The 25,497-nt window shown below is 40.8% G+C and overlaps 1 protein-coding gene across 1 annotated transcript in view; it reads left to right on the top strand.

Moving 5' to 3' along the window:
- The window catches only part of kcnh5 (potassium voltage-gated channel subfamily H member 5), a 128,286-nt gene that overhangs the window by 34,208 nt on the left and 68,581 nt on the right, over nt 1-25,497 (top strand). The window contains exons 7-8 of the mRNA XM_022750594.1: nt 7,177-7,334; nt 8,144-8,415. Coding sequence (XP_022606315.1) covers nt 7,177-7,334; nt 8,144-8,415 — 430 coding nt within the window. The remainder of the gene's footprint in view (nt 1-7,176; nt 7,335-8,143; nt 8,416-25,497) is intronic.

The following is a 25,497-nucleotide window of genomic DNA, read 5'->3' as shown; positions in this document are numbered from 1 at the left end:
CCCTGCAGGTCCTGAAGCCACCTGCTGTCGCGGAGGAGCCCGGTAGGCTGATGGGAGCTCACAGCGTGCGTCTGCAGACGCCGCGGCGGCTCAGAAAGTTCTAATCCAGGCTGACCTTTCTGCGTGGCGTGCATGTTGCCGCCACCACGGCCCGCCAAGCTGACAGAGCCAGGGGGAAGCTGTGCGGCGTGCAGTCAGGGGTGGGATATTAACACTCTGCGTGTTTCCACTGAGAGAGGGAGGAATTGAGGGAAGGAGGAAGGAGGAAACATGGAAAGGTGGGCGTACCGTAAAGGAGTGACAGAGGATTAAAGAGGCAGGAAGATGGAGAGATAGAGGAATCAGAAATAGAGATGAATGGATGAAAGCGTTGCCTTAATAAAATTTAAAGGAACAGTTGTTGGATGAAGGAATGAATGTTAAAGAAAGTGAAATTGTAGAAGAGAAGGATGCAGACAGTTAGAAAGTAGATGTGGATGATGGAGGAATGGAAGGTGTGATGGAAATATCACACCATCCAACTTTTATGTCTATTTGTTTTGTTGTTTGTTTTTGTCATAGAGTACGACACCAGAACGTGCTTATCAGAGCTATAGTAGTGTTGGTAACCATATTGGGATAATGTATTCTAAGAGGATGCTTTTAATCATTCTTGCTATTTTGGCGACACTGTGTGAATCTAGCATAGAGCAGACATTTTGAATAGGTGGATGGAAACATGAAATAAAAGGACCAAGGAAAATGTGTATGAATAGAAAGATTTTTTTGGAGTGGAAGGTGGAAACCAATGAAAAACAAAACTCATGGTTTTTGCTGCTGACTTAATCTGATTCAACATATAACAGTCTGTTTCTGACTTGATTTTGTCTCCACAAATAGTTTATACTTTATGTATTGCTTGAATCAAAGGGAGAAAAACATTGTGGAAAGATATTAAACCAAATGTATTCTATGGTAAAACATATTCAGTTATTCTGGTTCAAACGTTGAAAAGATTAAAACCTGTACACAAAGAAACCTTTACTTTTTAGTCTTTGCTGCTCAGGAAAGGTTTTGCATTTGGCTCCTGTTGGTGTGAAGCGACAATTGAAAACTGAACTGAAGCATGGCGTTCTTTGGCGTTAAGCTCCCGGTGCTGTCAGGAACACGTGACGGTGCGTCCTCTGCTTTGAAAATAATGAGAGAAAGAGTCAGTGCTGTGAAATGAGCTTCCCGGTGGACACGTAATTTCACACCATATCCCCTCGCCAGGCTCTGTTTTGATAAACAGGTGCTTATAAGCCATGATTTTACATGCGTTGTGTGCTCTTGACTTGTGCTCTTTTCATCGGTGTTGCTCTATTCTGCGGCTACTTAATTTAGAAGCATTTACATATGAGCTGAGAACCGTCCGAGTCCCAGGGGAGGCCTTTGAAGCTGCAGCCGGAGAGAGGCAGGGAGGGCTTGGGAGGACGGAGGAGGGCTGGCTGGGGCTTGTGGCATCAGAGAGAGGGAAAAAAAGAATCTGCAGCAAGAGTGAAGGTGCAGTCAAGACCTTTGTCCAGTTGAGGTCAGAAACCTGACTGGTTGAATCTGACTCAAGGGTTTAGAACAAATTGAGACCAAGAGTCTAATCCGCTGCTGAAAATACTCCCCAACAAGTTTAGTTTTTTTTTTTTTTTTTTTTTTTTTTTTTTTTGAAACTACAGTGCTCAGCAGTTTTAGGAAAATAAAAAATAAAACATGATCAGTTTTAAAAGGTTTACATCCTCAGTCGTGGTCTTGGAGCTGAGAGCCACAGACAGGGTGGGGAAGCCAGAAGGTGTTGAGAGACAGACTAACACATTGTTAGTTTTGGTCTTTTCATGGCTTTTGTTGACTATGAGAAATACTGTATATAGAATATCCAATCTGACACATCCTCAGTGGGACTGGAGCTACTGTAATAGGTGGCAGGAGCGCCGCTGTGACAAGAACTGGGTCTAAAATTGGGCTGGGTGTGAAGCTGCTCGCTCATCGCCTTTGACAGGAAAGAGAGGCTGAAAGTGAAGAACCAGCTCGAGCTGAATCAGGGAAAAATATTTGTGAGGAGAGACTGTTGTTAAAGTGAAAAAGCTTGACAAAATAATCAACTCAAATGACATTACGAGTTTTTCCTGAGCTTTCAACCTCACCTGACACATCAGCCAACTCTGTGAGGACTGTGAGGTGTGGTTTAAAGTCCTAAAAACGTAGTAAGTGCTTCTTTGACTTGAGATTATTTTGTCACATCCACCATGCTCCTGGTAAGATGTTTGTTGAAGATATTGTTGTTCTATATTCTGTTTGTATATGCAAAATAAATAACTTAAGTAAACAGCCTCCTTTCGAACAGACAGTTTAACTCCACAGTGGCTACACTTCTGAACAACCTGGTCTTGATTCGTTTTCCTCGGTGATTAACTGCTGAATTACTTCTAATCAGGCACATTTGAAGCATCTGACCCAATAATCTAACTGGAAAGACTCTGCAAGTCTGGAGCCAATACTGATTATTGTGACTGAAGTAAATGTTCTTTTATGTGGTGTTTTAAATGTCCCATTGCACTGTTTATTAGTACTATTGCTTATTAATGTGGTCACTAACAATTTTTGTCTTTGTGCTTTTCCTCTAGTATCTCTAACTCTGGGTAAACTACTGTACATTTCATAATTTTAGCCAAAATAGAATGGTAACACTTCACTTTAAATCCCCTGATATGTAAGTGGAGTCTGGTGTGTGATTAGTCGTAATAAAATTGCCTCACTTGGCCAATGGCATGTTGGGAACCTTATGGGAGCTGTAGGTAATAATAGTTTTATTCATGTTCTTAGAAAATAGACAGAAAGCCCCGGGAACATGTTTCAGCTTTTTATTAAGACTGAAACTAAGATGGAGCAGAAAGGAGGAGCTGAACAGTGCAAAACATGAGGAAAGAGTCAGGAAACTCTAAATTAAAGTACATGAATATGGAAACTGAAAAGTTTTTAAACCACACGTGAAATTATGTCTCAGTGTGGGGCAGGAGAGAGAAGCTCAGGTCTGTTACTGGGTTAAAAAAAAAGAAAAAGAGAAATGAGAGCTGAATGAAGCTGCTTTGCAGCTGAAGATGTCAGACGTTCAGGCTGAAAATGAACGTCAGGGTGGACATGAAGGCTCGAAGCAAACTGCAGAGAGCAACTCTCCTCTTCCTTCAGCAGCCTCCCGCTTTATTACATAACATCATGGCCTATATCATTAGATAACCCGGCTGGCTTTCATCTACTTTTTACTCTCTCTGCTCCAAAATGAGAAAATTATTATTATTTTTTTGTTAATGTTGGTGTATATATATTTGGTAATATCTAGCTTCAGGTTGTACAGTGTTGGCCCCTGCTGCTCTGAACGCTCCGCTTTGTTAATTGTGTTAAACCGGATTGTGCAGAGCGTGCTGACGCCTCGGGGTCCTGGCTGCTGCTCCTGTTGTTGAAATAAAAAAAATCAGTTTTGTTTATTTTGAGCCCCTCTCTCTCTCTCTCTTTTCCTCTCTCTGTCTCAGCCGACTGTGTTTAGGAAGTTTGTGATATAGAACAGGCTATAAAGAGCCAGGCCCTCTGAGGACATGGGCCAGTTAATGAAGCATTGAAAAAGTACTCAAGAGACTATGGACTGTGTGTTGCAAAGTTCTATGGTGCATTTAAAGTATATTGTTCTTTATTTATTCGATAAGTGTGTGTGTGTTAGAACCTGCCCGATCCTGGATTTTTGTCTTAGTTTCTTTATTAAAGGTCCCATATAGTATAACGGTAGATGTCAATGTCTTCTTTGATTATAAAGCAGGTCTAGGTTCTATATTAATACTGTGAAAGTATCTAAGCGCTGAGTCCACAGAGACATACACACGGCCTGTATTCAGAAACTGAGCCTTAAAACGAGCCTTGTGAAAACAAGACTTCTGTAACTTTGTGATGTCACAACAAAGCAGTCACCACCCTCAGCCATGCCCCAAGCCCCACCCACCTGGACCCACCATCCATCCTTGCAGAACTCAAATAGTCAGCCAATCAAAAGAGAGGCTCCGGAGAGAAACCGATGTAAAACTACACTGAGATAATTTTTGGCTCTTAAATCCACAAATATCTTCCTATGGATCAACACTTCAAATAAGACACTGGAAAAGTGTAAAATATGGGACCATTAAAAACTGTGACCAAGATCTGAACTGAGTTTGACATTTTCCAGTTGAAAAATAAATTAAAAATAACTACTATATTAAAAAAATAATGACAATAAGTTACAGTCTTACTTTTCTGTTCCTACGTATGTGAGATATTTTAATTTCTGAATCAATCCTGACCTCTAGTTTTCATCTTATAGCTTTTGAGCCTTTGCAGCTATATAATCTGTTAAAATGATGTTATTCCATTAAAAACAAGTAGTAAAATACTGAAGCAAGGTTTTCACTGAAAAGGAGAATAATCATCCACTTCAGTACCTGCAGAGCCTTTGATTAATCTGTCATTACAAATTCATGCTGTGCCCATAAGCTCTGTTTAAACTTGAAGCCTTTTTGAAAAGAATTCTTGTGAAGATGACAAAGTTTCCACAGATATCAGATACATCAGGTTGAATTATAGAGAAATGTGTAAATTATGAAAAAAAACATCAGGAATTTTTAATTTGATTAAGACTGCAGCCTTAAAACTTTTATTTTACACAATATACAGGAAATATGAGAGAGTTAATTTCTTGCTCTGTGACAGGACAGGATATACGATACATATAATCTCCACACTGTGTAAAAAGAATATAACTTATGCAAAGTACTTAGACTGTAAGTAAATCTACCTAAAGAGAAATTCAACAGGTTTCAAATGTGGATAGCACAAGTTTTTAAAGTGTTCAACAGGTGGGAATTATTTACTCTTAAACATAACAAACACGACCTCTGAGGTCCATGTTTCTGTGTGTGTGTGTGTGTACACGTGTATGAGTTTTATTGTGGGTGTGTATGCTGAGTACATCCCCTGCAGCCATGTTTGTGCTATTAGATGGACCTTTTGGCTTTCAGACGCGTCGGTGGTTTTGTCTGTGTTCGCATCATATTTGGCTTTGTACACAGAGTCTTTGTGCAACTAAAACAACTTGTTGGTTGTTGCATTTTAAGCACTGTGTCGCTGTTAACACTCCCAAATGTGATAAGAAATGTAGTACAGATGCTACACTGCACTTTATTGTGGGTGGCTTTGTTTGTAGCCATAGTAATAATGTTTTGAGATTTGTTTTTTGTTTTTATTAAGTTTTGTTTGGATGGAGGGTGTTTGTGCACAATGTGCTTTTGTTTGTCACATTAAATAAATGTTAATGGTCCGTCCTCTTCAGTGACAAAGCCAACATGGCGGCAGTTTAGGGTGAGAAGTGTCCATCGTTTTACACTCAACTCTTTGACTTACAGTGCACTGTATGTTGCCGTACTTGTCAATATGAACGCACTTATGCATGTGAATGTGAATTTAGAAACAGCATGTTTTAAAGCACCTTTGGGTTCAGTATATAATTCCCACAAGACCAGTACCAAGTGAGTGCTCATAACATGTAATGTCCTCATCCCAGACCACTGACACTGGTCACATATGATGGGACCTGGGGAAACAGTCCGCCACAGTTCAGTATAATCATTGTGTTATTTAAGGTTTTCTTAGCCTGTATAATTTCTTTTCTGCTTTGGGTTTCACTTAACTTGGATTCTTTGCACCTCACTATTGAAGGTTTAAGCTGATGGTTTATGGTTTTTATTGGCTGACTTCCTGATAGTGTTTTGTAAGAAAACTATGGATTATGAAAACAACTCAACTCTGTTTGTTTTCTGTTTTTGGAGAGACATTTTTTTGCTTCCCCCTTGAGCTTAGAGCTGCATATCATTAACAAAATATCATTTAGAAATAATTTTGATGGGTATTGTCCTTTCTGTTTTTGCAGAGACCCTCATTTGTTAGTTTCAAGTATTGCTAGTGTGGTTCTCAGAGATAAATATGAAGCATTTTTCTGAATGGAGCTGCTCATTTGTGGATGGACTGAAAACAAGCTGAGCACACTGTTGCTGTTGCTGTATTCCTTTACTCTCTAATTTATTTCCCCCCACTTGTGTAGCTCTTACATAACCATTTATGTCTCTAACAAACTTTTGAAATAAGTTTTAATTGCTGCTGCCCACAGCAATTAAAACTATGTTTACAGAGCTTTGCTTCTGTTATTAAATTGTAGTGTATTATTGCAAATGCAACAAGGTGATAGGAGCCTCCAAATTACTTGAAGTTTAGTGTTTTAGGGAAGCATTTGAGCCTGAACTATAAATGTAATTTGCTGTTTTAAAAAGTTTCTGTTTGTGTGTTTTTTTTTTTTAAAAACATGATATATTTTAAACCTTTTTTCTATTTGCTTACATCGAGTGATTGACACTTTGCTAAACCTCTCTCTTGAGCAGTGAATAGCTAAATAACAAAGCGTTAAAAATAGTCACCTATAGCATTAGCGTTACTTCCAAGACTAAGAGTTAGCATCATATCATTAACTATATTTTGTTGGGGTCATTGTTGTGTTAGAAAAAACACTATCCAGGACTTAAACATTCACAGTGTGGGAGCCAGGCCTGGAGGGTAACGTTGAGGCTAACGTTAGCGGCTCAGTCCACTTGTCACTCCAGCACCCAGTCTAATTTATCCAAGATAATTTTACATTTGCCAAAATCATTGGTCAGGTCTCATCCTAGAAGTCTTCTCTCTTGCAAAAGTAAAATACAACCTGCTGTTAGGAGATGGAGTTTTCAGAAAAACTCATGGAACTAATGTTAGCTTAATTAGCTATCTAGCTACAGGTGATAAAATCTACTAGAAACAGTTTTCATTCCAGTTAGCTAGTGGTTATCAGCTAAAGATAGGAAGCTGCTTTTGTCTCTTCTCTCTGAAATTAATGACCCATTGTTTTTGATGGTAAATCCCCTTTCTTCTCCTCTTCATCCTCCTCTCTCCCTTTACCTGCCCTCACCCCCATTTCCCTTTCTTCACCTGTCTCTTCTCTCAACTCTCCACCTTTTCTCCTCTCTTCTGTTCTGTTGCTCCTTTTCAACTCCACTTTCATTTTCTTCTCTCCCTCCGAAACATTTTCCATCTATCCCTCCCTTCTCTCTCCCCCCTCCTCAGGGCATCAGCAGTCTGTTTAGCTCTCTGAAGGTGGTGCGCCTGCTGCGCCTGGGGCGGGTGGCCAGGAAACTGGACCACTACCTGGAGTATGGTGCTGCCGTTCTGGTCCTGCTGGTCTGTGTGTTTGGACTGGTGGCCCACTGGCTCGCCTGCATCTGGTACACTGTTTTTCTTTTGTTTTTTTTTTATGATGTTTACAGTCACTTAGGGAACTTTTCCTCATTTCCTCACAGTTTAGTGCCATTCAAAGGCTCCTGCTGGCTGCTGGGAATTTACCCATTTTCCTAACTGTTCCTAATTGGTTATGTATGCTAAACATTGCCTCTGCCCTCCCCATCAAAGCATATGCTGCTCCTCTGCTGACTACAAGCTTTGTTCAGTTTCCTCCAAGTCATACAAAATCGAGTGATATGCTCATTTATTTATACCCTATGGCAAACGAGGATTTTTTTTTATATAAATAATTTATGCTCTCCCAAAACACAGAATCCCTTTTCAATTCATCCCTTAATTGAAAATAAATTACTCACAAACATTAAACACAACTGCAATATTCTTATGATGCATTACTACTCATTTTAATTCTCTATTTATCCTTGATTTTACACTTTCAAAGCTTCAATAACTTTGTATAAAGATGAAAGTGAATAATGCTAGTTACCTTACAGGCTAAAATAACTGAATATGAGCTTTGACAGAGCAAAGTGAAGCTCTAAATGTTGTTTAGTCTGCTCTAACATTAATGATTAATGGTTTTGATAACCATATTTAAGGTTTGCAGTGGCCCATCACATACTCATACATACTAAAAGCAAGTGGTGAGTTTTGTCCTCTGCTCCACCAGTCAGGCAACCCTGTCTCCTGGTTCCTAATATAAGCTTCATTTATATGTCAGCCACATGTATCACCTTGGTTGAGCTGTGCAGTCAAGCTAAACACACTAACATTCTGGTTTTGTCCTCATTAGGTACAGCATTGGGGACTACGAGGTCATTGATGAGGCCACCAACACCATCAAAATGGACAGCTGGCTCTACCAGCTGGCCATCAGCATCGGATCGCCTTACCGCTACAACGCCAGCGGTTCGGGCCAGTGGGAGGGCGGCCCCGGCAAGGACTCTCTGTACATCACTTCTCTGTATTTCACCATGACCAGCCTGACTACCATCGGCTTCGGCAACATCGCCCCCACCACGGACGGAGAGAAGATCTTCTCTGTGGCCATGATGATGGTGGGATGTAAGTACAAGACATACAGCTGTGCAGTGGTGGCAGCCTTCTGTTGGTTCTCTGTATGTATTTCTGTAGTTTTGTTCTTTTACGGGAGTGAAGTGGCACAAAAGACCATTTTCATTCAGGACGTATCACTCTACTGTTTCAGTGTTATATACAGACAGAGGATCCACAGAGCGAGCTGCTCTGAGGAAAGTTTGCCATTTGAAACAAAGTGATGTGCTGTGTGGACGTTTCAGTCCTTGCTGATTGTTGCCATATTAGTTTTGTAACCTAAGGATGCCATGTGGGTTGGTCTCTCTATCACTTTAGTCAGATGTGTGAGCGAGGTAGGCACTGATGAGATTGCCATAAAATTTGGTTGAACATTCATGACCTCTGGAGGATAAATGCAAATGATTTTGGTGACCTCTTGACCCTCACTCATGTGTCAGCATCAGGCTAAAATATCCTTGCATACACTCAGTATCATGGGCAGACTGTTGTTAAACTGACAGTGATGAACAGTGGATGTACTAAAGTGATAGTTCGGGTTATTTGACGTGGGGTTGTGTGAGGTACTTCTCTATAGTCAGTGTATTAACTGTAGTAGATTCAGATCAATGTGCTGCCAGTTTAGAGAAGCAGCAGGAGCACTGGCACAGAAGCTGAGTGATGTGCTGCTTTAGATGGGGCCATCTGCAAAATCATATTTTACTCACTGCCCACAGAAAAAAATATCAGTTTACACTCTATTCTGAATATTTGCACCACTTTGTCTCGTAGTATTACATTGCAACCGTTGCACTACCGTATTACTGCGCACAAGCGCACTCATGGTGTAATACAGTGTGCACCATAGGAGAACTACATGGAAAACATTTCTCAGTGGATGCGACTTTGTTTCAAGACTAAAACCTGGGCTTTGGAATCCCTCTATGGCTGAGCTGCTGACCCCACTCACATCAGTGATATGAAAATAACATGCTCATGTCGTTCTTTGAGACTTTTCATTGCTTACTGGATAAAATGGCTAAATTTGTGTTAATTTTCAGAGTACTTTCTGAGTACTTTTTGAGGCTTGGTAAAAGGTCTTGATTATTTTACAGGCCTTATTTTTGGAATTATTGCATATGGGAAAAGGTCTTCACGGAGAGGGCGAAAAATGACTTGCACCCTGGGGGCTTTAGGGACCTATCATTTTCAGACCCACTGCAGATCAGCCTCTGAAGCTCAAATGATGCTTTCAGTGTCTGGATAGGGACCGTCGTCCTTGTGATGCAGATTTTGTTGCAAACCAATTACCTGTGTAGAACATGTCCACATACACAGTACAATGTCGTACAGACAGAACTGCATTCATGTGCACCTCAGCTGTATCAGCTGTGTTGTTTTGTTCAGATTGTAGAGTCAAATGGAGCCACCAGAGGCTGCTTGCAGACTGACTGCCAACTGTTATTTTTCCTAATTATTTTTTAAGCTGTTCCCAATCACAGCTGATCCTGCTAATCATCACCACTATGCAAAATATTGACTACTGCATAAAGACCTCATTAATCTATTAGTTCCCCCCAAAACATCCACCCAACAGTAAAGTTTCAGGTGTGACACCACAAGCCTGTTTGTTAATTGAACTCTCTTTTCCAGTGGAGTTAAGATAATGAGAAATCTGAACAGTTTTTTCACACTGTCAGAGGCTGCACACAGATCTGCTCAGCAGGCAACATCATGCTGATGATGAAAGCAGCAGATAACTGAAGAGAATATTAGAAAGCAGCATGTAACACGTGATTAGTGGCAAACTGTACTCACTGTGGTTCATCTTAGGAATCATCTGAACAAATGAAGGGAACAACGAGTTATTAATCTTTAACAGTGAGTGGGGAAATACATTGTTTGTGAAATATATGGATTTTACTCATCTTACAACAAAGGTCTTTGTCTTGTGTGACAAATGAGCAAAAAATCTCTTTAACATTTCTGCTTCTGAAGAGGTCGAGTTGAACTTTCTCCTTCCATTGATCATGGATCATTCTTTCACAACACCTCTCTGCCACGCATCTTTACTTTGCAAATGTATCCAACACCCACATATTAAGCCAGACACAACTAGAGATACAGTAAATCTCTTTCAGGGCTGCAACTAACCATTAATATCACTATAAATTAATGTGTCCGTTGTTTATTAGATTAATCAATTAATAGATAATTCTTTAAAATATCAGTTTTCTCTGTTTTCTCTTTCTGAAGATATTCACACATCCAAATGTCTTAGATGTAGATGTGTTGGAAAGTGTCCCTTCAGTCTTGAAGAGAAGAACATCCTGCACACTGCTCTTTCTCAGCATCACAATTTATTGATCATCCTAACGTATCAGTCTTTCTATGCTCTCTATACTGATGCTGAGCAAGACCAGTGTGCGAAGATATTCCTTTCTTCAAAATATCAGAAAACACAGGAAAATGTCCCAAAGCCCACAGTAACATCTTCAAATGGCTTTTTTGTTCGAATGTCAGTTCAAACCCAAAGACATTTAATTTCTCATGATAGAAAATAGAGAAACAAGAGAAACTGTCAGATTTGGCATTTGTGTTTGATAAATGACTGTTTGGCGATTTGTTGTCTGTTGACTAATTATTAATTAATCAAGTAATAATAGCTGTCTCACTGTAAATGGTTTATGGAGGAATGCAATGAGTTTTATATTGACATTAATTAATGATGCAACCGACTGGCAGCTGAGATCTGCAGGTGAAACATCGCTATCTGAAAAAAAAAAGTTTCATAACTACAGGTGAACATTAGTTGCATTTTGTAAGGGGCTCAGCAGGAAACCTGATTATTGACAACAGCAGGTAACCGTGTTAGTGCAGTCTTTCCATATCCGCTTTCTTCTTAAAGCACGGTTCTGCAGAGAAACAGCTAGTTAGTGTTGCATGTAAAACACACTGATGTATTCAGACTTTGTACATTTGCACACTCGGGTCTATTGGTCTCTCTGATGTTATTGTAGTGAAGTGAGATTGCGAAGATATGATGGAGCTGTTGGAGATCTAGTTATGAAGGCACAGGATATCAGGATGTTAAGCATCTTAAATATCCTTATTTCTGGTTTTAACAATATCTTGTGTCTGTGGTTCAGCAACCTGTAGGTTTTCAAACCCTTTTCTCTCTGGTGTTCTTGCTTCTCTGCTGGCCTGATGGGATGGAGCTTGTGTAACAATGTCTATATCCTGAAGGAAAAGTTACTTTGAGTGCATCAATTATTAAACTGTATATGCACAGTCTGCAAAACTGAGAGCACAGATTCTTACATTAAATCCTTTTATTTTTCTAAGAAGTCGAAGCCTGGAGGCTTTGACGGAAGAGTGACAAACAGAACAGTTGTTGGTATTAAGGTTAAACGGCTGCAGCACTGACCTTTTTATTAGATAACAAAAAATGGGCAGTCATGTTGTCCACAGTGGAAAGTGTTTTCTACAGGATGTAAAATTTGTGTTTTAAGTGAAATTCTTTGGTTAGATATGTGTCTGTACATAGGTTATATAGAATCTGTACATTGTTTATCTACTCACTGTTAAGCTCGTCAGACGTACCTGAAGCTGGAACCTCGTATCTGTCCTTGTACCTCGTAGTTGTTTGACTTCGCGTCAGATTGTATGTCCGTTGTGTTTTCTCCTTGAAGCTTCCTGCCTTCCGGCCAACAGTTCTGTATATTATTCAACAGATTTGGTGTGCATGAACATTCCTGAGGCGCGCTCCCTTTATTTCATCATGTAAATAAGTTGTGCACATGTGAGTCTGCTGCTTTGGAACCACCTTAGGTTAATTGTTTTCTGGTCAATAAAACAGGAAAATTTCCTCAAAAGCCATGTTAGACCACGGTGCTTCTGTATCTAATGGCCATTTACTTTCAGAACTCTGCAGTGTGTTTTAGGAGGAAGTCTATTGGTGCCTCATGGGTAATGAGTTCTGTTTCATGTAGGAAACAAACAATTACACTTTGAAGAAAAAAAATATTCACACAAACACTCACTCAGAGATGTAATGCATAGTGTTCTTTCATCCCTTTTCCAGTTTAGTTTTCCAAAAAGACTTTTGTCCTTTACTCAAGATTTAAACTGCCCCGTGTTGGCAATGCATTCTGGTCCTGAGGTTCCCTACACATGAGCAGTGGTACAAGCTGTGTTCACCACCCCACACCTTATAATTCATGTCCAGTGCCTGCTATAAACTTTCACCTTTTCATTAGCCACAACCTTTCCCTGATGTCAACGTAGTGTTGTGGTTGTCTAATCCCAACCATGCCTTAACTGTAGTTTATTTTCCAAACGTCTTTCCCTATCCTTAACCATAGTTGCCATGTGCCTAATACTGTAGAAAGCGATTGTCCTGGGTTTTGCACAGAGTTGATAGGGTTGGGCCCAGAAGACTTTGGCAGATGCAAGCTGTAGCTTATGTCATCCATGTGCACCAAGTAACAGTGCTATTGTTTACTGTCAGGTAGCCCTGTCTGACATGCTTTTGTGGTAAAGTCTCGCTGCAAAGACTGGGGTATGATTTTAAGGTGGTGATGTGCAGGTCTGGGTACCCAGAATGAGCTTGTCTTCTATCACAGGTCTTCATCATTTCACTGGTTGTGCACTGAAACATCATGAGTGAATAGGGCCAAAGTTTAGCCAAGTCAGCTTTATTCATATATCTCAAAATCTCACAATACAAATGTTCTTCAAAGGGCTTTACAATCTGTACAACACAGAGCACAATCTATCCTTAGACCACTCATTTGGATAAGGACAAACTGCACGAAGAAACTTTCTTATGGAGAACATTTACAGTGTGGAGATACAGAACGATAACATTAGGTGAATTAAGAAGATATTAAGTACAAGTGAAAATGATAAATATTCCCGTATGAAGAGGAGACAGAGGCATTAGATCAGTTCTTTAACTAAATTAGATTTTAAAAATGCAGCATCTCTGCATTTGAAGCTTGTATAACAACTCTGGGATGATCTGCTTAAATGTCTTTTGTTTTAATAATATAGTTGATGATCATGTGCTATGTTCATGAATGCTTAACTTGAAACACAACTAGACCCAATTATGTCTCTTAAATTATGTTTCTCCTTCTTTTTCTTTGCATTACTCACACAACCAAGTCACTTTTAAGTATGCACTTAAGTTGACGACTTTCTCTGATGGGAGGGCTGAACGACTCCCAGCCCTCATTTGACTTTGTTCAACAGGAATCAGGGTATTCCTCATTATGGCAGTGGCTCACGTGCCACATGAATACAAAAACTTGAGGATTAATGCACAAACTGAAGGCATAGTGGGAAGTTTGTGTGCATGTAGAATCATTGGCAACTCCAGATAGAAGCCATTGCTCTTTGGTAATGGTTAGTGGTTGATGTTTTAGATCGCTGGAACATTTTCTGCCATCAAACCACACTACAGCTGCTGGAAATCTGTGATATTGTCTGAGTTTGGCCGGTTTTCTGAAGGAAGTAGAAACTTAAATCAGACAACTTGAAACTGAGGGCGAGTCGCCAGTGGTTATTTTTAAGTGTGTTTTCATATCTGTTTGGCAGGACACACCATTGTTCCTCATGGTTTACAAACCTCCTAGCCAATTTAGAGTTTGCTAGAACTCCAGATGATCCGGCCTGTGGAGAGCATTTGGATTTGGCTGTTTTAAAGGCACCGTGAAGCCTTTTTTTGAATCAGTCATTTGGTGACAGCAGGCATTTTAAAATGGCCGAATCTCATTTTGGAACTAGAGCGCGTTCATGTTTTTGTCTCGGCCCGATCTGTTCCTGCCCCGGAGTTTAGTATCAGGGCCAAAGCAGAGCCTCCCTCGGCTGTACTGCATATTGTTTGTTCCTGGCAGCTGGACAGTAAACAGCCTCAGCTCGGTAGTAAACAGTACACAGACATGATATGCTCTTCAGTGTCTGTTCTGTCTGGCTGTGACTGATAGTCTTCTTGTTGTGGCAGACCATCACACATCCTGTGTGGGCAGTTTCCTGATCTCAGCAAGTGAGAAGTGATAGTGAGATGCACAGACAGGGGGTCCATTCATTCTGGTTCCCAGATTTCTCTGAGAGAATGGTGGCGCATTACAATATAAATCAGTTTTACAACATCGTAGAACGGCGGCTGCAGAGAGAATAAACAGCTTGGTACCACTTTGTATTAATGCACCATTTAAGATGAGTTTATAAGTTGTAAATATTACTGCTGTGTAAAAGGTCAATAAATAATTTACTGAATTTTTCAGATCAGTTATAAGACATTAATGAAAATAATTTTTGAGTTGTGGTTATCTTCTGCCAACATGACACCTGCTTTGTCAGTTTGCCAACACCTCATGTGATGACACAGATGATGCTGTGTGACATCACAAGCATTACATCAACGCTATCGCCGATCGTTCTGAACACTGTCAATCAGCACAACCACAGAGTGCTGCAGGGATGACATGTTTTTGTAGGCTAACTCCAAAGCTAGCATCACCCTGGTTCCCTGGACAAAAAGCAAATGGGATTTTAACACTGTCTTTTGGATTACTGTAGATAATAAACTCTATTCACTGACATATTTTATGTTGTAGAAAAAAATATGAAAAAGCTTGTGTTAACCAGGGACCTTATTTCAGCCATCTAATCAAAAACACACACATTTCTTTCTTTCTAATCATGCAGCCTCTTCAAAAGACTTTTCATCAAATCTTAACCTGATCTTGCGCTTATTGAACACATGTAGTACTTAGTACTTACACCAAGATCTCCTACCGCACTGAAGCTTCAATGATGTCCCTCACTTTTGAGTCACTTTGGATAAAAAGCATCTCTTTAATGAATAAATGTAAATATATCGTAAGATTTTATCGATGATTTTCAGGATCTTACAAACTGAGACAACAGGTAGACGAATAAACAAAGGCAAAATAATCTGCCTGGCTTTGGTTGATGGAAGTCAGGGCTTGTGTTGCTGTTTATAACAAAGACGGAGGCGAACTAAGACTTTAACCTTCAGTGAGGAAGGATGGAGGCAATTGTTCAGACTGTCATTCAGTTGAATGGTGCCAGCATCTGTCAGACTCAGCAGATTACAGTGATTGATTGATCAGCCAGACAATACATTGGCTTTGCATTAATGACTCAAAGCAGTACGCTGCATGTCAGAGGAAAATCAGACAACCCGACCAACCTGCCTGATCAGTTTCCAAAAGATTTATTTATTTTCAAAGATGTCAAATATTTACTTAAACTTTTCCTGACAGTTGCATGGAAACATACAAGATCAACAAAGACAGAGACGGTCAATTACACAAAGGTAGATGGAGGGAAGGAAAGTGAAACATGAAGGTTAGAGAGAGTGAACAGTGAAAAGCAAAGACAAAGTCTGGGTCAAGTGCTGCACATCAGGTCTTGCCTGTTTAAAGTCTTCTCAAACCCCCGTCTCGTCCTTTAATTCAAAGTTAATCCCACTTGACAAATGCTCTCTGTTGGCGACAGGAGGCTGAGTGCGACACAGATGTCTTGTCTTGAGGGAAAATGGCAGACAGGCCCTGATTGGCCCCGTGGTTGATTGTGGTGAAGCAGTGACATGCCAAGTTTGAAGGCAGTGTTAATGGAGCTGGACAAGTTGATCAGTTGATGCTTTTGATCTGTGGACACCTCTGACAGGATACAAGATACAGGTTGTTGTTATCATGTGTCTTGGATGAATGCTGACTGACAGACGAGCCATCGCATCCATTCAGTCAGTTTCAGGCTGAATCTGGATAATGTCCCTGTGTTGGTAATGTACACAGACAGTGTCATCTGTACTATTGATTGAGGAGTTTATGTTACTGTAGCAGCGTCCACAGCAGCAAAAAGTTGTACAAGTCAACTGAAAGTCACATAAGATTAACTGTTTCCACTTTGAAAATGCCTCTCCATATACAGTGTTGTTTGTTTTTGCTTTTCATATAATACAGTTACAGCACAGTGGGTCACAGCCTTTTTTAAAATGGAACATTTACATGTGACCGCTCTCAACACAGTTTTAGTGTGGACTTCAGTTGTGAGCAGTTCAACTTGAGTTAGTTTTCTTTCTCAGATGGTTTAATTTGAAGTATTTTTACAAAACTGAAGAGGCAGTAGAAGTATTCAGTTTTTCACAGGAAAAAAAGAAAAGCAGCTTGTCTGCTTTCTTTAATCATCTTGGGAACCAGTGTTTTAGCATACTGAGAACAAAAGCTTGTTGAACAGAATGTGATCAGATGAATCAATATCCAATAACATGTCCACGATGGAAATGCCATATCTGACATGCCTGTTGTAAACAGATCCAAATATTTGGTCCAAACTGTTCCAAATTTTTATAACTGGTAGAGTTGGTCTCCTCACTTCCCCCAAATTCCTCCCAGCTCATTGTTGAGGATCTCAAGAGTCTGTCACTGTTGTGGCAGAATTGTTACTGGAGATCAATTTTTATGCATCTAAGAAAATTGATCAATACTTAATTAAGGAGCTACACCAGCTACCTACAAGCTGTAAAACTTGCTACCACCTGTTTCCAGTGCCAAAGAAAGCATGTGGGTCGTACCTCAGCCCCGGTGAGTCTGACTCACTTCCATCTGTGTTACTTCACTTGAGCTGAGTGGTGGTAGCCAGGCCTGTTGTCGTCTTTTGTGCGTTGCCAACCTGCGCTGACAGCTCACAGCTCTGCTTTTGTTTGAGTTCATTGAGGTCAACACCTACACACAGAAAGTAAAACATAACTACTGTAGAGATGAAGGCCAATATTCATGGTCCACTTTTTGTCCACTACTCTGCTGCACGCCAGCTTCTCCGCCTCTTTCTTCTTCTTCCTGTGACATACTGTTGAGATGCTCATCAACCCATTGATTAGAAAATAACAATATCTACATATTGTGATGAGAGAGTTCCTGCATGAAACATGTTGTGATACTGTCGTGCAACAGTACAAAAGCTCAGGAGTCACTTCCCATCTCACAGCATGTCCCTCTGTCCTTCTGTCTGTGTGTCTACTTCTCCGCCTGAGAGTCAGTCTGTTTGTCCGTCGTCATCTCCGATAATCGACCCAGACTGAGCACAGAGGACTGTATGTGCACTGACATCTGAGTGACTCTTCCTCCTATCAGTGCGACAGAGGCCAATCTGTGCGGCTCCTCCTCCGTCCTGTCCCCTGCCCCCTCTCTCTCCCAGCTGTCCTCCCACATGTCTTACACCCTGTTTGCCACAAAGACAGTTCAGGATTAATGGGCCACTTAACTTTATCTGTGGCCATCAGCAGAGAGCTAAACAGCTTTTACTGACCCGTGCAAACCAACCTGTGATCACGCTGGACTCACAAGAATACATTTAGAAGGAACACATACAGAGTTCTGAACCTACAAGTTCCAGAAATCACAAATTCACACGCATAAACACACATACATGCATTCACATGAACACACAGCCCTGCACACGGATATTATATAGCAAATGTATAGGACCATGAAACTTTGATCAGCACCATTAAATAGCAATTAGCATAATAGCCCATTATCATTTCCATGCCATTTCATTAGATGTAATTACATAATAGCATTAGCAAGTCACAGTAGGATATTTTCTAAGTGTCATGCCATCTCGTGGCCCATCCCACCCTCGGCACGCATGATCTCACCACCTTTCCTCTCCCCACTTACAGACTCCATCTGTGCTGATGACACCAGTGTTTTAGCTCAATATAAATACATAATAAACACATTCATAAATAGCGTACACTGTGATAACAGTGGTCTCTTCCCTTGCTCTGAGTTCTCTAAATTTGTGGTTCTCAACGTGAGGTGTGGGGACCCCCATTGGTCCTTGGTCAAAAAGGAGAATAATTTATTTTTCACTATATTTCCATCCACAGGTAACACGGTGAAAAATAGAAAAGATCAATAATTGTCAGAATCTTTCAAATCATTCAAAATGTTTTTATTACTAAAAATAACTTAACAAAAAGAACACGTATTTACCAAAGGAAAGTGAAATAAAACCCCAAAGACAGTCACTTTATACACACACAAAATTTGACTTTTTTTCCAAAGCAGCATAAATACACATAAAGTCAAAATACACCAACTCTAATGTGAATTCAAAGAGACTTTTTTCTTTTTTGCTGAGTTTGTAAAGTCCTGATTTTCAGTGAAGTAACCACAGTTACAGGGTGGTTGTAGGTGGTTGTAAAGAATAGAATATAAAGGGTCTATAAAACATTTATAGAGCAGCAGAAGTGATTTAATGTGAAGGGACACTGTTCTTTTTAATATTTCTGTGATGCTGTAAAGTCAGCAACACAGATGCCAAGGGCACATGGAAGAACCTGTGCGGCTCTTATGCTCATGCAGCACTATTGATGCACACAACTGTACTGTACTGTAGCATGCAATAATGCTGCAGGTAGTCGTGGTAGATGACTGAATCTATTCTGCATTAATGCTGCTTGAGCTGATAAATATTCTGTACTGAGTGGATGGTGTTTAGCCACAGCACTATTTTTTTTTTCCTGGTAGTGGGAATAGAAACCCTGATCCTGGTCTCCGTCCAATACCTTCACACACCTACAAGGAAGAAAATGTAGTTACAGGGATCAAATAGAATGTAATTTAATTACAGTTTGCTAGACACTTGAACTTCTTCATGAGTGAGGGTCAGACGACACATTATTGGCCTGATCAAGGGCCAATTCAACAAAATGAGAGTTCAACGATTGCTTGTTTTATTCAGTGAAGTCTGTTATAGTGGAAGACAACCTATGCAGCTCTGGGACACCTCACTGTGCCCTTACAATAAAAAAAAAAAACCTAGCAGGTCAGAATGTTTTTCCATCCCTCACCAAGTTTAAAGACTAATACAATTTTTGTGAATTGTGAACTTCTGTGAATGAGGATGATGTTTCATTTCATTTCTATATGAACCTGCGACCATTGGACTATTAGCTCTGGAGCAGGAGTGTTACATTTGTGGGTGTAACATCACTCTGCACACACATCTTCCAGTCGACCTCACTGTCTAAAATGATAGAAAAGGGGCAGATCCCACATTCAGAGCTGACTGATGATGAATGGCCCCAGGTTCACTTCATTCAAAAAAAACCTATGGAACTGTGAAGTTGGTACCTGACACCCATCAATCACTGTTTGTAGCTATGAGTAGTCAGGGTCCATGGCACAAAATTATATATGCTGTGATCACTTTATGTGTTGTCAGTGATGCAGAGGACTCTGGTCATGAAGCTGAGGTCTGAGCCAGAGAGACACTAGTTCACGGATACAAACCTGGATCGCTTGTAGTTTGTCCTTAAAGAGACGGTGAAGAGAATCTGGAAACTTCCTTGGTTTTACTTCTTCAGGCTACAACATACTGTAGAGTTCTGTGCTTTTGAGTGTCTTTGACTTTACAGTCCAGTTTGAAAGATGATAATGGCGCTCAATTCAAGACCAAACACAAAAAAACCCCCAGAAAGAGCATGTTTTCCCAGATGCAGAGATAGTGTTTAACTAGTCAGCAGGCAGTCACATCGTTCTGCAAGAGCTCTGATCAATACAGAGGGCGTGTAAATAGTTGAATCAACTTTGAGTTTTTGTGATCCACATGAAATACATATATTCATACATAAAACGAAATACACCATGCAGTTCAGCGGTAGCAAATATTAGAGAAGCATTTTAACTCTTACAGGTTTCTATAACAACATCAAACTATGCAACACATCTGTGCAGTGCTGACTGAGTGACAGATTTAAACGTCATTGTGGCTTATTTCAGTTCAGTCGTAATTAAATTCTTAGGGGACCAATTAGTTTTGCAGCAAAAAGCCGTATTAACACAATAAAAAAAGTAGCACACGTCATATAGTTTTCGAAAAAAAAAACTGTTGCTGAAATCTCAGTGGACAGAATAATATAAGGTTGTCATTAAATAAAAACTGAATGAAAAACTAACTTTGTTTTATCTTGGCAGCCATGCAGTTGTTTTGAATGAATGTCCTGAGGTGGAGGAGCTTTTTAACCTTCTTCCTCATCATCTTACATTTTTAAAAAGTCAAAACATTCAACGACGGCATGTCAGTGTTTCTCAGAAAACATCTGTTTAGCGGTTTGATTGCGGAGGAGATGGTTCCTCCTCTTTCTCAGCAGCCTGTAACAGTGATTTCAGAGCACAGACAGTAATCACAATCTGAAAGGATTGCATAAACCTTGTGTAAGAACTTTCTATTAAGCCCAAACTCCTCTGTCTGATTCCTGTAATCTTCCTCCTCCCACTGACACTGCCATTTACCATATTCTTCTTTGTGACTCTAACATTGGAAAACTGAAAAGGTCATGGAAAAGCACAGCTCTGCATCGAATGTGTGAATTATAAAATACTTCCAGAGTGTAACCCAGGCTTTTCACCTTGGTGCTGGTAGCTGGTCACAGTATAATTGGCTGAGAGAGATGATTTCCCTCTCTGAACTCTCACCATGCTCGCCGAGGTGAAAAAGAAGTCATCGCAGATGTTGGTAGAGAGTAAACAAATCATCAACCCCTGCCACTAGTTTCTCACTGGAAGAGTTTTTCATGATACAGAACAGAAAGGTGTGAAAATAATTTAATAGGACACCTGGATCACAGAGGTGAGGCTGGTTAAGACCACAAAGCCATGAGAAGCAGCCGCCGCTCTGATCCTGAGCTGCAGGTAAAGCTCTGCACAGCCTTCAAGTGCAGCACAGGGAAATAGGCATCCATGCTAACAAGTCAGTCAGTAATTTGTCAGGTCCTAGTTTTCATTTATAATGAATGTGATGAGTCAGTTTCCCTTAATCCCGATGCAAATCACGATTTTACAAAATAAATGGAGTCTGCAATCTCCCCAAAAGTCATTTTTATCCATCTAATGAATATTGAAACTTGACACTGTGGCCAAGGACACCCTCATCAGGCCGACTTAATCAGACCATCCATTTTGCAACACTAATGAAGAAGATCATTTCAAGAGATTGTAGCTTGACACAAGTAGATTCTTGCAACAAGGAATAATTGAAATGCAGTAGAAGTGATAATCTCACCCTGGTGGCAAAAATCTTTATTACACTTGTTTATACAATTTTGAGACGCGACACCAGACGACCATTTCTGTGCGATGCGAGAAGGAACGTGAGGTCGCCCGAGACGGGGGGTGTGGGGTGGGGGGTGGGAAGGAGTATCAGGCAAACAATGCTCACTTGACAGGCTCCAGCTCGCAGGGAATTAAGGGAATTACCTGGGCTCAAATGTTTGGCGGCGCCAGTGAAGCACGCAGCCGGGCGGAAGGATGCGGCCGATTTGGCCCGGGGAGCCCGGCTTGATGGCCGTGTATCCTAAGCGGAAGAGACTTACCAGACTCAGCAGGAGAGGAGAAAGGGGGGTCGGGGGACAAGAGATGAAAGGAATGAAGGAACGGAGCAGGGAAGGAAAGCACAGAGGAAAGACGCTCTCGCCCTTGGCCAAGTATTTATCCGACTTAAAACCCCGCCTGATGCGAAAAGTGCTCCAGCGAGGACTCTTCTGGAGCCTGTAGCTACTTCACCACAATCCCAATACGAGTTTGGGTATCACTCAGTGGATTGGTAGTCCTCCTGACCTGCCACCCCCACCCATGCATCCCAGTCCACTTATACAACTCTCCGCAGAGGCCTGCGGGGGAGGTACGGGAGGAGAGAGAGGAGAATGGAGGCTTGGAGGGTAGAAGGAAGGTTGATGAAAATGGTGCTACAAGACGGGAGAGGAGGGGGATGAGATGATGGAGTTGGAGGAAAAGGAGAAGTGGGCGAGAAAAAAAAAAAAAAAGCAAAGACAAATAGAAATGGCGGTACGAAAAAGGAGACAAGAAGAGAAGAAGAATAGGAGGAGAGAGGGAAGGATGGGAAGATGGAGAGAAAAGGAAGCAGCTCGGAGTGTCGTCCTCCCCTCTGGCTTCTCATCTGAGATGCCCTGATTAGTTTGGAAAGCCAGCTCTGGAGAGAGAGAAACACATACACTCCGAAACAATTGGACGGTGAAGGAGAGAGAGGAAAAGAGGGAGAGAGAGCTCTATATTGTATTTGCTGATCCTGAGGGAGGCAGTGCTGTGTGTGGCCTCTCTGTCTGACAGCAGCAACAGCAAGGCGATTAGTCCACTAATCCATAAAGAGCTGTCTTGCTCTTTCTCCTTTTGTCACTTTTTCCTCTGTCACCCATTCTTTCTCTCTCTCTCCATCTCTCATTATCTTCCCCCTCTCTCTCTCTCCTCCCTCTTTCCTCCCACCCTTTTTTCAGAGGCATCCCCTCATATCTGCCCAGCTCCTTCCTCTCTCTCTCTTTTTCCTCTGACTCATCAGGGTCAGGATTAATCTGTGAACATCAAGTGCCCCAATTCTGGAGACAGTTGGCCCCAGAAAAAAAAGATCCATTACTTCATCACCCCCTCCAAGAGGTCAAGTTTTCTGTTCTGCTTGTGCTTTGTTAGTTTGTGGGTTAGTCAGGATAAACTGCCAATCAGATTTCAGTGAAAATTTAGTGGAGAGTGCAGTCAAGGGCTAAGATATGGTTAAGATAGACTATATCATACACTTTACATTTTCTCTCATAACTCAAAAAACGTGAGACACAGAAGCAAAGTTATGGATTTCTTGGATTATGTGGTCCTAATAGTTTCTGTCCATGCAGCCCAAACTGAATCTCTCAACAACTGTTTGACAGATTGTTGTGACATTTGGCACTTACATTCATGGTCCCCAGAGGAAGAATCCTAATGATTTTGGTGATCATCTGACTTTTCCTCTAGTGTCACGACGAATTTTTATGTTGTTTTGATTGAAATGTCTCCAGAACTATTGGATGGATCCACATATCCATGTCCCTCGCAGGATGAACTGTTATAACTCTGGTGATTACCTGACTTCCAGTGCCATCACCAAGTCAAATATTTTAACTTGTCCAACACTTTGGTTTTCAACCAAATACCTGCTCAATGAATGAGAGTCCCATCAGCTTGAGCTAATGTTCAGTAATGTTACACCACTTCCTTTATTAAACATCTTATCATTAATGTCATTTTCGTTTGTTGGGCCTTCATGTGTCTCTTCACTTTTTTTTAATGGTATTCATCCCAGATATTTTTTAGCTGTAGCTTCTCTCCTGACAGTAATATTACTACACACTATGGCATTATATTTAAAGTGGGTCCAAATGACAACCCATTTTTTCTTCCTGAACACACAGGTTATGAACTTTCAGTTAGAATTACAATGGCTGGAATCACTAGAGCTATGGCATTAACACAGGTTCACTACTTCTTTCTCCGGAGTAGCTCTGTTTGAGTTTTCCAGCAGCTACATGTCACACACTTCACAAAATTGTTAAGAAATGTAGTGGAAAGTTCACTGGTGAATGTACTTGGACGTATGTTCCTTAGGTTGAGTTGTTTGCTGTTCTCTCCAGCTCTGGGTTTTGTTGTGGGACACTTGGTCTGTTTGAACCGAGTCTCTTTTTTGCAAAACTCAAAAACTTTCTTTGCAAAACTCTCAAAAGTTTTCCAAGCACGTTTGCTGCTTTTCAACAGTACCCTGCTTTACATTCATACAATTCCTCAAATTTCCTCCCGGGAGTTGCCCACTACAACTACACCTCCTCTGTTGTTGGACACTCAGCAGCTCTGCTGGGTTTAAAAGGTGAAGTTGATGGACAACTCAACGCTCGCTTTGGAGATTGAGGCAATTGTTCTGTTTACTTAATCCACCCACGATTTCCCAGCTGGTCCAGGGATTAGATGCAGTGATCTTTATCCATTCTTACTTTTTTAACTTTATGTCAGTCTCCTTTGAGCCTCTATTGGTGCCTGGATTCGTTGGTTATGAATCTCCTCACTGTAGATGCATTCATTGTTCTGTCCTCTGGAGGTTGCATTACCATTCACAGTCTCATACTCTTATTCTCTTTCATCACAATGCCGTCCTCTCGTCAGCAGCTTTAGAAAGTCACAGCGTTACTCGTAACAGAATGCTAAACATGGTGGAGGGAGAGCGCTGGGCACCTTGGCACACTGAATAATAAATGTAAAAAGAGGAGTATAGTCTTCCTGCTTTCCTTGCAGTGTTTTCATCACCAGGTCTTGGAGCAAAGTAGCTCTCTAAACAAGGATCTTGTCACTGAGTCGCCAAAAGCAAAGCAAAGGACACACACTCAGATGCTTAGATATTTATTCACTCTACAAATCTGCTTTTCTGTCCTGCTACATGTGCAGCCAAAACAACCATGGAAGAGAATTGGCATTCAGCATCATCATATTGCCTCAAGAAAAACCTTAGAAAGCAAATGCAACCATCCAGCAGGCTCTGCTTCTGTCTGTATTCAGGTAAACTCATTATTTATCTGTGGATGGTTTAATCCAGAGCCTCAGTGGAACAGGGACAAACATTTGGGCTGCTTTGGTGTTTTGTTGTTAAGCATTTACCATTTTCATTGTCCCCACTGCTGATGCTGCTGTGTGAAAGCTGTACATTTGGATACTTATTCAGATATATTGCTGCATCCCAAGACGAGATGTCATTGAGACAGGCTAACAAGGTCCATCGCCTTTTTAAAGGAGAAGTGAAACCCTGTTTTGCCTGAGTTTATAGGACAGACCCACTGCATTCCTGCTAACCCTCAGTGTCCCACAGTCCACTGAATAATGAGAAGCTGTTTATCAGGTATTTACGGTCTGGCGGTCATCCGTCACTGTTAAATCCATCTAATAAAGAGCCAGTGCAGGATGTAAATGATGGAGGCCAGCCCAAAATTTTTCTTTTTTTCTTGTTAGCAACCTGAAAATAATGTTAAATGTCACAATTTATATTAATCTAAACTAAACTATATTATACAAAACAATTACCCACTTGGTTGTCTGTTTCAGGGAAGGCTTCTGGTGTCCCCTAAAGCTACCCAAAGCGTACATTTTCTTTTTAAATTAATTTTTGGCCATGGACTTGTAGAATTTTGACCGTACAAATTTACAAAGAGCAGCCATTAGAAGAACACACCATTACTTTTGGTTCTGGACTTTCCAGCAAGATTAT

Source organism: Seriola dumerili, unplaced genomic scaffold (assembly GCF_002260705.1).
Source record: "Seriola dumerili isolate Sdu_G_001 unplaced genomic scaffold, Sdu_1.0 BDQW01000149.1, whole genome shotgun sequence".
Classification (NCBI taxonomy): Eukaryota; Metazoa; Chordata; class Actinopteri; order Carangiformes; family Carangidae; genus Seriola; species Seriola dumerili.
The sequence above is the reverse complement of the archived record's forward strand: the minus strand, read 5'-3'. Positions and strand labels throughout refer to the sequence as shown.